The sequence below is a fragment of the Poecilia mexicana genome, unplaced genomic scaffold (assembly GCF_051168715.1).
Source record: "Poecilia mexicana isolate PSO_F unplaced genomic scaffold, ASM5116871v1 scaffold_5, whole genome shotgun sequence".
Taxonomy (NCBI): domain Eukaryota; kingdom Metazoa; phylum Chordata; class Actinopteri; order Cyprinodontiformes; family Poeciliidae; genus Poecilia; species Poecilia mexicana.
In genome coordinates, this window is record NW_028263374.1 from 14,358,609 (window position 1) to 14,372,449 (window position 13,841).

Here is a 13,841-nt window from a genome sequence, read left to right on the forward strand (position 1 = left end):
ACTTATAAATGTCACAACACAGTTCTGGTAGTATTCTGAACAAATGACGGATAATCCTTTATGGCATAAATTTACTTCCCCCCCCAACTACATGTGGAAAAAAAACATTTTTTTCTGAATTTGCTTACTTTTATCTCTTTGATATAGCTTGAGTTCCTTATCTCTAAAACAACAGTCTCCTAAATGAAACGTAATAAGCAGAGACAGACCACGTACCAGTATCCCGAGGCCGGACAGAGCTTTTTGTACATCCTTTTCAGAGAGCACAGACACCGCATTAATAATAGAAGCATAAATACATAAATACAAACAAAGAGAGGAAATCGTGGCATCTCCTGTCATTATACCACTGCTGTCCCAGGTCTACCAGGAGCCCCGTCCTCTCCTGGGTCTCCCTGCGCATAAACAAGGCGTGCAGAGCTCAACACAACAATGACGAAACCTTGATTTTAATCTTTTAGGACATCAGCATCAATTGTGACTTACAGCATCTCCTTTAGGTCCTGCTGGACCTCGCTCACCCTGGAAAAAACAAACAAACAGTGAAGGTCATGAAACCAGACAGAGCATTTATTAATTAACAAAAAGGCAAAAGCTGTTGCCTCTTACTCTGGCTCCCACCGCTCCTGGAATCCCAGGCACACCCTGGAAAACAAGAAGAAGATGAGTTATTCCACTGAGGCAGGTGTAAATGAAACCCACAGCAAAATGTTGCATCATACAATCAACACACATATGTACACATGACATGTTTTTAAAACTTAATTTTATTTAAAAAAAAGAAAAGAAATGAGCATAAACTAGTTAGGTCATAACTTTTAGATAAGTTCAGGATGTCACAGCAATGCAGGAGGAAGTATTTTCTGGTTAAGCTGCATGGTTCTCATTGATACAGTTTCTAGTTTACGGACCTAAAAGAACGAAACTGTGATGAAGTTCAGGATGAGAAGTAATTTGCTTTTCAGGAATTTTAAAATCCTGAACTCACCGGCGTTCCTGGAGGCCCCTGTGGACCTGGGATGGGCGCAGCCTCAACACCTTTTACATAAACAACCTGAAATACATCAGAGATTAGTCAAAAGTGCTACTTTCCTGCTACTAGTTTTCTAGTTCTCTTCACAAGAATCACCTGCCCAGGTAATCCGACAGGCCCCTGCGGTCCAGAGGGGCCGGAGGGCCCAGCGGGACCACGGTCCCCTTTCTGCCCATCACGGCCCTGAAAAAAAAAGGAAAACAACTCGTGAACTTAAAACTGTGACTCACTCTACTCCTGGTGACTTCCTACTCGGTTGAACTATAAAATCAAAGCAGGTGGCTGCTGCCACCCCTCCGCTGATGTTCAAGAGATAATTAATATGAATTTGCACATGAAAACAGCAGCGTGACATTTGGCGCCCCTCTGGATTCCTCTCTGAAGTGGCTCCCTCCTTAAAGGCTAAGCTTCATCATTAGAAGATAGTGAATCTATACGGCCGGGTCTAAAGGAGCCCATTGATTCAGTAGAGGGCGAGTGTGTGATGTCGGGGTCAGAGCAAACTACGCCTGAGAAACGAGCCATTAGAGAGAGAAACAGACGAATAAAAAGGAAAGCCGGTGAGCGAAGTGATACAAACAGGAAGCATGAGGGGAAGAGTGGAAAATGTATGCAGAGTGGAACCAAACTTTAAATCACATGCGCAGTGAAAGATAAATAAATGAAAAAAGGTTGAACCAAACTGACATCTCTTCCAGCTGCTCCGGCGTCTCCTTTGTCGCCCTGCAGATTAGAAACAGCAGTCACACCCCTGAGAATCTGAGCGTAAACACAAGCTGCAACAATTAGCAGGCTTTTACATTATCCTCCTGACATATTTATAGGTCTGGAATGTGTTCACATTTTGCCACCTTACATCAACAAACCATAAAGCATTCTAATGGGATTTTCTTCACAGAATAATGGGTAATTGTTACCTGGAAGAACAACAATTTTCTCTTTTCAATTTTCTCTACAAATAAGATTCTGAATGATGTGGCATTTGTATTCAACCCCTCACACTGCCCCCCACATTTTTGTTTTGATCTCAGCCAGTCAGACTGGAAGGAGAGTTTCTGGGAACAGAAATGTTCAAAGTTTTTCCAGAGAATCTTAATGAGATGTGGGTTTGAATCCGAACATTTCCATTGTGACATGTATTTGTTTCGATCTAAACCAGTCCCCACTGTAGCTCTGGCTATGTTTAGAGTTATTCTCTGGCTGGAAAATGAACCATCACACCAGGAAAGCGGCCCACCAACAAAGATACCACCACCATGTTTGACATGTGCAGGTGATGCACTGCAGATGTGCCCAGGTCCGTTCCTCAAGATCATCCTGCAACTTTCAGATGTACACCTCCTCTAACTCGCCTGAATCAAAGGAGTGTGAATGAATGCAACACTGGCAGGCTGACATGCTGATGAGGACATTCAGTAGTGGCTTCTAAAAGCAGTCCAAATGCATTCACATCACGCTTTCAGATTATTTTTTTTATAAATAACTTTGATAAACATGCATAATTTCCAACTCCCTTCGAAATTCTGCAGTATTTTCTGTTTTTTTCAATCAAACAAATCCCAATTTGACACTTTTTTGTGGTTGTAATGTGCTAAAAAGAAAAACAACCTTTGAGCACCTTTATGCACACACTTTAGGTCCACTTAGTTTTTATAAATTAGTTTAGTGTTATGATCCATTTAATGTTTAATGTTTATTTAGATGCTCACTGGACCGCGGATGTGCATAGAGTAATCTCAGTCCTCTGTATGTTCTTGTACATATCACAAATTTTAACAACAAAATTGATTTTGAAAAAAGGTTCAAGGTCTGAATCTCTTTGAAATGCACTCTAAAGCATTTGCTTGTTTTAGTTTAAAAGTGTTGCACAAACATCATCAAACACCTAAAATCAGAACATATTTTTATAGCCGATAGGCTGCTTTGCAATATCATGTTGCTAGTTCAGCCTAAATGTCTTCCACTGAGCTGAAATGGTAAACACTCATATGCATAATCATGCACTCATACATTTTAACCTCCCGGTGTCAGATGATATAAATTCATAAACAGCCACAGACCTTTCTCCCGTCTTCACCTGGCACTCCATCCTCTCCCTGTGTATGTATAAAAAAAAAAAATGCATTACATTCTGAATTATGGCCAGTCTGCTCCTGGGGCTCTCAGCTCTGCTGTTCCAGTTGCTCACTAAAGGCAGTCATTATGCAGCAGACTTTATAATACATATCTGCACAGCTTTTGATCCTCCACAGAGAAATGGATCAGTACATTTAGCCCATTAGTGAGAGAATAACGGAAAGGGGAAAGTATGCACATAATTCACAATATTTTTTACTCTTGATAAACAAAGTCAATATCACATTGCTAACCAAAAGCATCAAATGCATCTCATCTGAGTAAATCAAAAGCTGGTAATAACACATCCAGAATATGAAGAGTTACCATTTTGCCCACAGGACCAGGTTTTCCATCTTCACCTGCTTTACCCTACATCACAAAATGACTCGGTTATGACAGAGTAGTTTAGAGACATAATGTGAAACCAACACGTGAGTAAGACAGTGAGCACTGACGGGTATTCCTGGATTTCCTGGAGGACCAACAGGACCAGGGGCACCTTGCTCTCCTCTTAATCCCGGTAATCCCTACAAGAACAGATCAAATCGGGAAAAAAAATAAAAATATGCACAGAGTTTGATCATAGCATACATCAGCAGCTGCAGAGGTACAGTGTGTCCACCCATAAAAGCAGGAGTCGGTTTTATTAAACCGAATGCTTGAAGCAGTTCAGAACCCTCGGAACCATTATTACTGTCAATATTACATAACGGTCTCCTGTGAAACTGGCCTGGCCTGGAGACATGTTTCTCCACTGTTAGCTTATGCAACAAGCCACAGGAGCAGAAGCAGGAATTTCAACATCTACACAGCGCCATCTGCTGTACGAACGCCTCAAGTTCACAGACACTATGACTCCAGTGCAACAAGCAGGGGAATGTATGCTAACAAAACTATAAGAAGAAAAACAAAATACTTGAATTTCTTTTTTTAGTAATAAGAAATGTAACTTTGAATAGAAAAGGGGAGCTTACGTCTCTTCCAGCGTCGCCTTGCTTCCCAGGATCACCCTGTAGTGGAAACAGATATTAAAATACACCGTATCAAAAATACATATTTTATAATATCCAATATTAAATCAGAATCATTTTTGTTCTGTTTTAGTTTTCTTATGATGGAAAAAAAATTCTATTTTCTATATACCTCAATTAAGTGATTATATATATATATATATATATATATATATATATATATATATATATATATATATATATATATATATATATATATATATATATGTGTGCTTTATTTCAATTCAGAAGCTTTCACACATTTTCTTAGTACTGGGTAGATTTGCCTCTACACTGTATGGCTCGGGTCAAACTTTTTGTACTTCCTTCCACCATCTTGTCCCATTTCTCCAAACAAAGCTAGCTTAACTGAGTCAGGTTTATAAAACGACTTGCTCACACACTTTTTCAGGTCTTTTTTGTTTTTTTCTATGGGAAGTAGAAAAACCCTAATATTTTACAGTGTCCCACTGGAAAACTAATTTGGCAGCATTATTGGGGACGTTGTCCACAAAAAATGTACTTCCAGGATGATGTCTTGAGATGTTGCGTCAATATTCACTCAAGAGTTTCTCATTGTATCTATTTTGTGAAGTCTACTGCTCCTTCCTGCAGTAAAACGTGCTAATAACACGATGCTGCCACATGGGATCATGGTGTTCTCAGACTTACCATCTTCATTTATCATCATCTAAATTAAACAACGCTCATGATGACCAACTCCTAACCACCGGACATGTCTTGGCGTTTGTCCTTGTGTGCATTCGCATATCATACTGTAGCTTTTTAGTTTTCTTTTTGAATAATGTCTTCTGCTTCACTGATTGGCCTTTCAGTCCAGAACAGGACTCACTGTGATGCATTCTTACTGGCTTTAGCCAGCAGCTGTACAAAGTCTCCTGCTTTTATTGTAGGAGTCAGTTAGCAAATGCCAGACAAAAACACACCTTGGATCTGAAAGGAAAGATTAGTAAATATTAAAATTATGTTTATACTTAAGTGTGCATCTGCTCACAGGATGAACCAGACTTTAGCCGCTCTACCGCTCTTGGTTGATTTGGTTGGTTGCTACATCACACGAGGAAGCGGCTGTGTTTAAGGTGTCGCCTTAAAATACATCCATTCAACTCAAATGCTGTTGATTTACCCATGGCAATTTTACACAGCCATGACATAAGTCTACCGGGCTTTTGAGATTTTCTTAAAAGAAAACTAATGTCACATAAACCTCTGCCTTTGAAGAAAGCAATAAAATATTCTCTAAAGAGATTTCTAAGATTATTTTTGGCTTTTAGCAAAGAGTACGTTTCATGCCAACCCTAGACAGGAAAGGTTTAGTCTGCTTTAATGTCACACAGTAAGAAATGAAGTGCATTTGTGATACACTGCATGGGAATACCTGCTTTCACCTGTAATACAGCAACTTTCATTGCAATGATTTTTAGAGTTTGGTCAAATATGTGAGGAACTGGGTTACCCTTGATCCGGGTGGTCCCGGAGAGCCTGGTTTACCATCCAGACCAGGACGCCCATCTAAGCCAGACGCTCCTCTGTCTCCCTGTCACAAGAAGAGAAACAGTCAGAAGCACTAAGCAGTGTTTTCTGTAGTGGTACATAAAGAAAGAAATAACAAGGCGTTCTGATTTGCTGCTGAGTCAAGACTCAGACAAAAACTCAAGACTCAGATAAAAAGTGAATAACTGTTGGATTCAGTCTTGATTAAACCAAACTTCGTCACACTTATCGATTGCAAACCTTCTCTCCGGGCGATCCTCTTTCTCCTGTGTCACCCTGCAGACATTCGTAGGGAAATTCATTTCATTATATTTGAAAATGAGACGAACATTTCTACCAGTTATGATGACTGAAGCATGGAACAAACTCACTTTTATCCCTGCCGGCCCCCTCGGTCCCTCCGGACCCTTCATGGACAGAAGAAGAAGAAGTCACGGACAATGATCAGTCATGCACAGCAAATCCACACAGAAAGGAGTGGATGTGCATGCGGGTGCATTTAGAGCAGAGTGGAAAATCAGCAGCCATTTAAAACACCAAACTCACTCGCAGGCCTGGAGCTCCAGGAGTCCCCGCTTCCCCTTTCTGACCTTTGCCGCCGTGCTCTCCGGGGTCACCGGCGTCACCCTGGGGTCACGATAATGTAAGACCTCTAGTGAGTGCTACTACTGTTTTCAAAACAAAGTGACTTGTAATAGTTGAAGTCACAAATGTGAATGCGGTTAGTTGAGATTTTATATGACAGGCCAGCATACGCAGTGCATGATTATGAAGTGCAGGGAACACACAACGCTCGGTTTTCAAAATGTTTTATGAGTAAAAATCTCTAAAGTGTGGCAGGCAGTTATGCTCAGCTCCCAGAAGAATAATGCTCTCCTTGCCAAACCTGTTAGTTTTGATGGACTCGGTAGGTTTGCAGTTGTGCCGTACCGTTTTTGTGACTTTTGGTCGCAATGGATTTTATTTAGTGGTACCAAAGTAAAGGGAACTGACAGAAATGCAGACCACACTTGGGCTTTTCTTTTTTTTTTAAAAATGCATCTATTAGTATATTTCCTTCAATTTCACAATATTCCTCTACTTTATGTTGATCCATCACATAAAAAGACATTGACATTTCTTGCTGTGACTTTCATGTTGTGAGGTACGAGTACATTTGCAAAGCTCCGGGTCGAAACCTGCAATTTCAAAGTAAAATGTTCCTGCATTTTTTTATTTTTATTTTTTATGCACTGAAACCAGAACACACAGTACGAGCACAGACCTTCTCCCCTCGCTCTCCTCTCAGCTGACCCTGGATGTCAGCCTGTTGACAGACAAGCATGAGGTATCGCATTAAGCTCGGCTTTTTCAACGCATCGGCATTTTTGTCCAAACAGAAAAAAAAAAAAAACGCTAAGTGAGAAACTCACCACTTTCCCCGGTGGTCCTGCAGGCCCTTGAGGTCCCTTAAAGAGAAGAAAGCGTGTGAATCTGCTGAGTTCACATCTGAAGGTACACGAGTCGATTTCAATATGAAAGGAGACGGCATACCAGCTCTCCTTTCTCTCCTCTCGGGCCAGCGGGTCCAGGGCTGCCCTGTAATCGAACCCAGATCGATAAAGGCAATGAGCAGACGACCTTCCTGGCGGTTTGCTCTCTTACGTGCTCTCCGGAATAGCACAAGAGCGCATCGAAAAGCTGTCTGTGCGATTAAACATAAAAGAGTCTCTCACATTTCTCCCCTGCTCTCCCGGATCTCCCAGGTCTCCTTTCTCTCCTGGCCGCCCCGCCTGACCCGGCAGTCCCTGAACGAGCATTCAGTAACGATGTCTGTTACCTGGACTCGATGTGAGGTGGCAGCTAATGTGGCAAATTAACCAGAAGAAAATCTCCTACCCGCAAACCTCTTTCTCCTGGTTTTCCTGGAAGTCCAGATTCTCCCTGCAGGAGAAAACGGATGAAATTTTCATGATCACATTTGGCTCCTAATCATCAAGTCAGAATGATGATTAAAGTTCATGTTAAATGACACATTAAACGAAACCAGAGCCACTTACGGGTGTGCCTTCGTCACCTTTGTCACCTTTTTCTCCCTAGAATTTGGAAATAGTAAAATAAAATGATAAAGAAGTGGCAGGTAACATGAAATGGGAGTTTTACACCAAAAAAGAGGCTTTATTTTTTCTTTACCTCTAAACTGCCATCATTAGAAAGGGATGCATGTTAGAAACAAGAGGGAAGAGCTTAGCATCACAGCGAATATGCTGCGAAATGTATCTACTATGAAAGAATAAGACAAAGTGTCACAGAACTAATAGTAAAAGAATAACAGCAAAAATCAGTGAATCGAATAAAGTGGCGGACGCAGCGCTTAACAAAAACCACCCCAAAAAAGACAGTTAGCAAAGAAATATGAAATCAAAACCAACTGAGACTGAAACATTAAAATATGTGATATTTATAGCCAACTCTTTTTTTTTTTTTTTTGGGCTGTTTTTGATTAAATAAAATGAGTAGACAGTGAAAAAAAAAACAGTGGGTGAGTAAAATATGTCTGGTTGAGCTCACACAAACACTAAAACAGCTTTTTAGTTCTGAAAGATTAGCCTGCCTGGACCGCTGGACAGATTATTTTCATTATTAATTGTAAAAAATGATTCCCAGCATGTTCAAGCTGATATAAACTCAGATGTAATTTCAATCAACAGACAAGTGACTGAAGTCAAAGGTCATCTGAAAAACAACGGTTACACTAATATGTATGCAGCAGTCATTGTATCTGAATGGCTGATCTGCGGCTCCATTAGAGCGGCTTGCAGTCCCATACAAGAGACTAGAATGACGGGAAATTAAGACAAATGCGTCTTCTAGGGCAAAAGCCTCAGGCATAAATCTACAACCTCACTTAAAAAAAAAAAAAAAAGCTCCACAGCAGTAGCAGGGCGGATGCTCTCCACTCTGGATTTTTTGGACGTCAGGTCCTTTCAGTGGGAGATTGGGGATGTTTATATTCGCTCTTCAGCAGGTGAGCGACATCGTTTTGTCAGCAATAAATCTGATGTTCTGCAGCGCATCAAATTCACAGTTTAAAAGCAGCACTTTTAAACTGAATTTTAAAATATCTATATACTTATCAAGTCTGTTATTAAGAAACATTTTTGGAGAGACTTTATGGATTTGAACACATCTACAAACCTCATTACTGCATGGGAAACATTGCTATTTTTTACTCTTTTGTTTAATTATTACACAAACTCTTGAGGCCAGCAGCACCGTTTGTCCTCCATATCTGACTGTTTTTCAATGTTGTCTGAAGCTCTTTTTATTTTGCTTTTAAAGATTGAATTTTCCTTCGATTCGGACCTGTTTTCCAGGCAGGCCAGGTTTTCCTGGGATTCCTGGGCGTCCGTTCTCTCCCCTCTCGCCTGCTTCTCCTGGGTCTCCCTAAATAACAGTGAAAAAGGTCAACTTAGCAATTAAGCTGCTGCAAATTTGAAGAAAAAGCCAATAAGGGCCACATACCTTGGCTCCTGGTCGTCCATTAAGACCGGCAAGTCCCTGAGGAAAGACCACATGTTTAATCCACACCAAACTGGAGGAGTTTTAGTGGACACAGCTCAAAAGATTGTTTCACAAATAAGGCGTGCCCTTTGTGAGGACTAAATTATAATAAACCTACTCGCTCTCCTGGCTCTCCTTTAGGTCCAAGAACACCAGACCCTCCAGTACCTGGAGAACCCTGATGGAGCAACAGAGAGTCATGTTGATTTGATAAACGTGATTTCTCCAACATGTGATTCCTCGTGTGGATGCTCACTTTCTCTCCTCTTTGCCCCGGTTCCCCCTTCTCCCCTCTCAGGCCTTCAGATCCAGGCAGACCACTTTCACCCTTTGGAAAAAAAAACAAGCAAAGAACCAAGAACATAAAATGTCTGTTTGAGCTGATAATAGTTTTTTTTTGTTTTTTTTTATTCAGACACGTTTTATCTCTAACCTGTTCTCCTTTCTTCCCTGGTAAACCTGCCGTCTGAATGATTAAAAAGAGAGCAGAGTGTCTCCATTTCACTGTCAGAGACCTTCAGTCAATACTTGCAGGTATCAGATCTAAACACTCACACTCCTGCCCGGCTCCCCTCGTGCTCCTTCATTCCCCTGGAAACAGACATCGTGTCTTGAAAGTCCATCCAATCAGATTATGAAAGATGCGACACGCAGATGTGACCTGCAGCTTCATGCATCGCTGATCCTAATAGACTCTCAGTCTCACCTTTTCTCCTGCTGGTCCACTTGGGCCTGGTAAACCCTTTGATTAAATTAAAACAATAAGTTTAGACGCTCCATATACATAAGGAGCACCAAAAAGGAAAGCACACAGACGAGGAATGAAGTATTTAAGCAATGCTCACTCTCAGGCCTGGTGATCCTGGGATGCCTGCCTTCCCTGGGTCTCCCTAAGAAGACAGCATTATGCTGAAAACGTTGCAAACTTCCTTTAAATCAATAAAGGTCAACGGTCAACAACTTCAGCTCTACTCACTTTCTCTCCGGTCTCCCCAGCAGGCCCTCGCTCCCCCTATGAAGATGCAAAAGTTCAAAAATATCTGAGGTTACTGACAAAAATGAAAACGGAAATAGAAATAGAGAAGAGAAGGGGACAGAAATGAAATTAAATATCCCTCATTTAATTTCAGGTGTACAAAATCAGTAATTAATGTAAATGAAAGTAGAAAGACATAAAATTAGCAATAAAACAAAAAAAAATACAATAACAGATTGAACAATAAGGGGAAATTTATATAAAACATGTACACCTATGAGAAATAATTTAGTTCAACTGAATAAGATGATTTTAAGAAGTGTACAAACTTTGCTTAACGCTACTGCAAACTTAACACACAATTGACAAGAAAATGAAAAACTGTGCAAAAACAAACATGAGGGATGTAAACAACCGGTTGGGTTTGTTGGAAGCAGTGATGGTTATAAAATCTTATAGCTGCTGAGAGGAAGGATCTGCAATCATGCGACTTTGTGCACCTGAGACGCAGTGGTCTCTCAGAGATCCCCAGTTCTGCAGCCGCTTCATGCTTGAGGTGGGAGACATTGTCCAACTAGAGGACATCCTGGTCTCAGAGCTGGTCTTTCTGATGAGCTTCTCTAACTTTTTCCTCTCAGCTATAGACAAACTGCTGCTCCAACAAACTGTCTGCTGTCAACTTTCTGACCCAAACTGTCCCTCTAAGATAAAAGCAAATCCCTTGGGAGATTCAGAAACAATCAACGAAGCACCAAGGCTTTGCTGTCCAAGTCCTACTGGAACATCAGAGTCCACAGAGAAGCGAGAACATCATCAACACGTTCTGCTTAAGCTGTCGCCAAGATGCAATCCACTGTCAATTTCAGGAGAAGCTGAAGATTTTAAGCATTCACAGTACCATACATGCCGGTGTGGACATGTCCGCAGGGACTAACATATGACTCACCCTGTCTCCTCGTGTCCCAGGCTCGCCCGGCTGTCCTCGGTCTCCCTGGTGGGACAGAGGTCGGTCGTTCCTCTTCCATCTTGTTACAGAAATATTTTGTTTTAATCGCATGCGTCTTACCTTGTTGCCGATCTCACCTGCAGGCCCGCGGGGACCCTGGAAATTATCGGAAATATGTATAAGCTAAAAATGTTGCGCCGCGGTGCTTTTCATCCAGGGCACAGGGTCGTTCAGGTGAAGCAAATTCAGACTAATTCTAAAAGATTGCATGGTTGAACATCATGCATTATCTTCAGGTGTAAAAAAACAACAAAACAAAACAAAAATACACTCATCTGGACAAAAACAAAATCACATGCCATAATTATTTTTTAGAACTGCTAAAAAAATAATTATGGATACTTCATCAATTACCAGAGCAATTGATTAAGTATCCACTGCTATGTTTTAACAGCATTTTGTGAAATTTCTGCAAAGTCTGTTGCCATTTATCCTACAGGTGGAGCCACTGGTTAGTGAATCAGGATTGTATTGCACCGAATCCACGTGGAGAAAACATTGGTAATACACTTTGCACCGTACATCTAATTCAAAGTTAAGCTATGCTTCTTTGAGGCAGCCATTTAAATCTCACCGGCCAATCAGAAATCTTCTTCAATCAGACTCACCCTATCCCCGGTCTCTCCTTGCTTTCCTGGAGGTCCAGGTAGACCGGCACCGTCTTCGCCCTGACGACCACAGATGACCCGTTCTCATTAAAACAGTCGCTCTGCTCTGTTCACAGTTAGATCACCAAATCAAGCCTGCAGATACCTTTTCTCCTCTGCTGCCCTGTGGCCCTGCCGGCCCCCTCGGGCCCGGGCCGCCAGGCGTTCCCGGGATGCCCTGAGGATGTCAAAGCAATTAGAAAATGCAAAGTACACGAGATGCGCACAGAGGTTCACCTGCAAAACTAACGAGTCAGCACATTACGAGTGACTGACGATGCTTACGGGGGAGCCCTTTTCACCCTTCACGGCCACACCGCTTCCCACTCCCGGAGGTCCCTGTCAGCAAAGAGAGATAAGAGCCGAGGATCTTTTACGCTCTTTGGCTCCTGGGGAAATGTCTGCACTCAGAGAACATGTTCAATATGGCATGACTCACCCTCTCTCCTTGGCTGCCCTTATCTCCCTGAGGGAGATAAAATGAAACAAAGTCAGAAATATTTGAGAAAAAAAAAGCTTAGTAAGCAAAGACAAAAAAAAAAAGAAACTGTACAATTACTGTGTAACAGATAAGAGAGGATCATTTTTAAACCAGCAAAATAGAGATATTATTTTGCTAAAATAAACTCTCCTGTTTCACTAACCAATTAAACATAAATGGGATATGTGGGATATTACTTTTTTAGGAAAAATAAACTAGTGGGAAAAAAGGAATGATTTTTCAATGATAAATGCATTGAATTGTATTTACACAGTTTCCTGTCTTCCCATGTACGTTCGTGTAGTGAAACAAAAATATTACTTGGGTCTAAATTTAAAGAACGTAATAAAACCTTGTGAAAATCAGGATCAAATCCTGTCAAACTTTGTGATGTACACTGAGACCAAGCACAAGGAATAGCAGAGTTCTGTTGTATCTGGAAACGTACTTTGCTTTATTCATCTGGTTTTTTTTTTTTTTTTACCTAATAATCAACTGATAAACAGAAAACTGATAATCAAAGCTCCATGAGTGGATATGATAATTATTTGATGAATTCATTAGAAAGAAGAACAAGCCATCATTTAAGCTTTCAATTTTCAGTGAGAAGAAGAGGAATTAATCTTCATCGGTGTAGACAGAGGGTCTGCAAAGCCCAGCGTGAGATTACTAATGATCATTGCTGCAATAATTAAGCAGCAATTATTTTATCCTGCATCAGAGAGATCTAGCTGGTATAAATGGCATCTTCTACATCTAATCTGGCAGCATTGTTCGACAGGAGCAACAAAAAAATCAACGTCTGTGGCAGCCTGGCTCCTGTTGTGATAAAATAATGCACGCTGCATTGTGAAAAGCATAATAAGGTGCTGCAGGGATCCTGTGGACTGGAGTGTACTCAATGCATGGACTCAATCATATCCGTTACATAAAAGTGGCAACAGCCAATGATTCCGATCTACACGTAACTAAGAGTAAAATATATCCCAAGATCATATTATATTTATAATTCATTTTACTGGCAAGAAAAGAAAAAAAATGTTTTCAAATATGCATGCAAGGAATGAAACAGAACTCACTGAGCCGATCAAATCAAATACAGTAAAAAATTGCAGAAAGTATTCATCCACAGGAAAAGTCAAAGGTAAATTTGAGCCTCGGCTGTGATGCTTTCTCTGCATGTAACTCAATGCTACCACCATGTGAGTTATTCTGAACACAGCAGCTCTGCTTTACTAACAATAATCTAACTCAAAGAGGACTAAAGAACCAACGTGTGGCTCTCCGATTTGTTATTTTTCAGTCATGTTAATTACCAAGCAGGACCTTGAAAATGTATTAGTACCCTTTCAGCTTCATCTACATTTTGACATGTGGCAGTGACAGATTTCAGTCTATTCCATTGGGATTTTATGTGACAGGTCAAAGTAAAGAACTTAGAGGTTGTTGTGGCACAAAAGGAGAATGAAACATCATTTAGGGAATCTGAAAAGTGTGGCAGGCATTTGTATT

General features: G+C 40.8%; 1 protein-coding gene across 1 annotated transcript in view; it reads right to left on the minus strand.

Moving 5' to 3' along the window:
* Positions 1 to 13,841, minus strand: part of col7a1 (collagen, type VII, alpha 1) — a 71,816-nt gene that overhangs the window by 33,249 nt on the left and 24,726 nt on the right. The window contains exons 37-71 of the mRNA XM_088005585.1: positions 12,288 to 12,314; positions 12,134 to 12,187; positions 11,955 to 12,026; positions 11,810 to 11,869; positions 11,262 to 11,297; positions 11,142 to 11,186; positions 10,196 to 10,231; positions 10,065 to 10,109; positions 9,926 to 9,961; positions 9,775 to 9,810; positions 9,653 to 9,685; positions 9,338 to 9,547; positions 9,181 to 9,216; positions 9,022 to 9,102; positions 7,716 to 7,751; positions 7,555 to 7,599; positions 7,392 to 7,463; positions 7,210 to 7,254; positions 7,089 to 7,124; positions 6,941 to 6,982; positions 6,223 to 6,303; positions 6,048 to 6,083; positions 5,917 to 5,952; positions 5,639 to 5,719; positions 4,126 to 4,161; positions 3,607 to 3,678; positions 3,476 to 3,520; positions 3,094 to 3,129; positions 1,721 to 1,756; positions 1,130 to 1,216; positions 989 to 1,054; positions 610 to 645; positions 487 to 522; positions 348 to 395; positions 217 to 252 (exon numbers count right to left, since the gene is read on the minus strand). Of these exons, the coding sequence (XP_087861711.1) occupies positions 217 to 252; positions 348 to 395; positions 487 to 522; positions 610 to 645; positions 989 to 1,054; positions 1,130 to 1,216; positions 1,721 to 1,756; positions 3,094 to 3,129; positions 3,476 to 3,520; positions 3,607 to 3,678; positions 4,126 to 4,161; positions 5,639 to 5,719; positions 5,917 to 5,952; positions 6,048 to 6,083; positions 6,223 to 6,303; positions 6,941 to 6,982; positions 7,089 to 7,124; positions 7,210 to 7,254; positions 7,392 to 7,463; positions 7,555 to 7,599; positions 7,716 to 7,751; positions 9,022 to 9,102; positions 9,181 to 9,216; positions 9,338 to 9,547; positions 9,653 to 9,685; positions 9,775 to 9,810; positions 9,926 to 9,961; positions 10,065 to 10,109; positions 10,196 to 10,231; positions 11,142 to 11,186; positions 11,262 to 11,297; positions 11,810 to 11,869; positions 11,955 to 12,026; positions 12,134 to 12,187; positions 12,288 to 12,314 (1,851 nt within the window). The remainder of the gene's footprint in view (positions 1 to 216; positions 253 to 347; positions 396 to 486; positions 523 to 609; positions 646 to 988; positions 1,055 to 1,129; positions 1,217 to 1,720; positions 1,757 to 3,093; positions 3,130 to 3,475; positions 3,521 to 3,606; positions 3,679 to 4,125; positions 4,162 to 5,638; positions 5,720 to 5,916; positions 5,953 to 6,047; positions 6,084 to 6,222; positions 6,304 to 6,940; positions 6,983 to 7,088; positions 7,125 to 7,209; positions 7,255 to 7,391; positions 7,464 to 7,554; positions 7,600 to 7,715; positions 7,752 to 9,021; positions 9,103 to 9,180; positions 9,217 to 9,337; positions 9,548 to 9,652; positions 9,686 to 9,774; positions 9,811 to 9,925; positions 9,962 to 10,064; positions 10,110 to 10,195; positions 10,232 to 11,141; positions 11,187 to 11,261; positions 11,298 to 11,809; positions 11,870 to 11,954; positions 12,027 to 12,133; positions 12,188 to 12,287; positions 12,315 to 13,841) is intronic.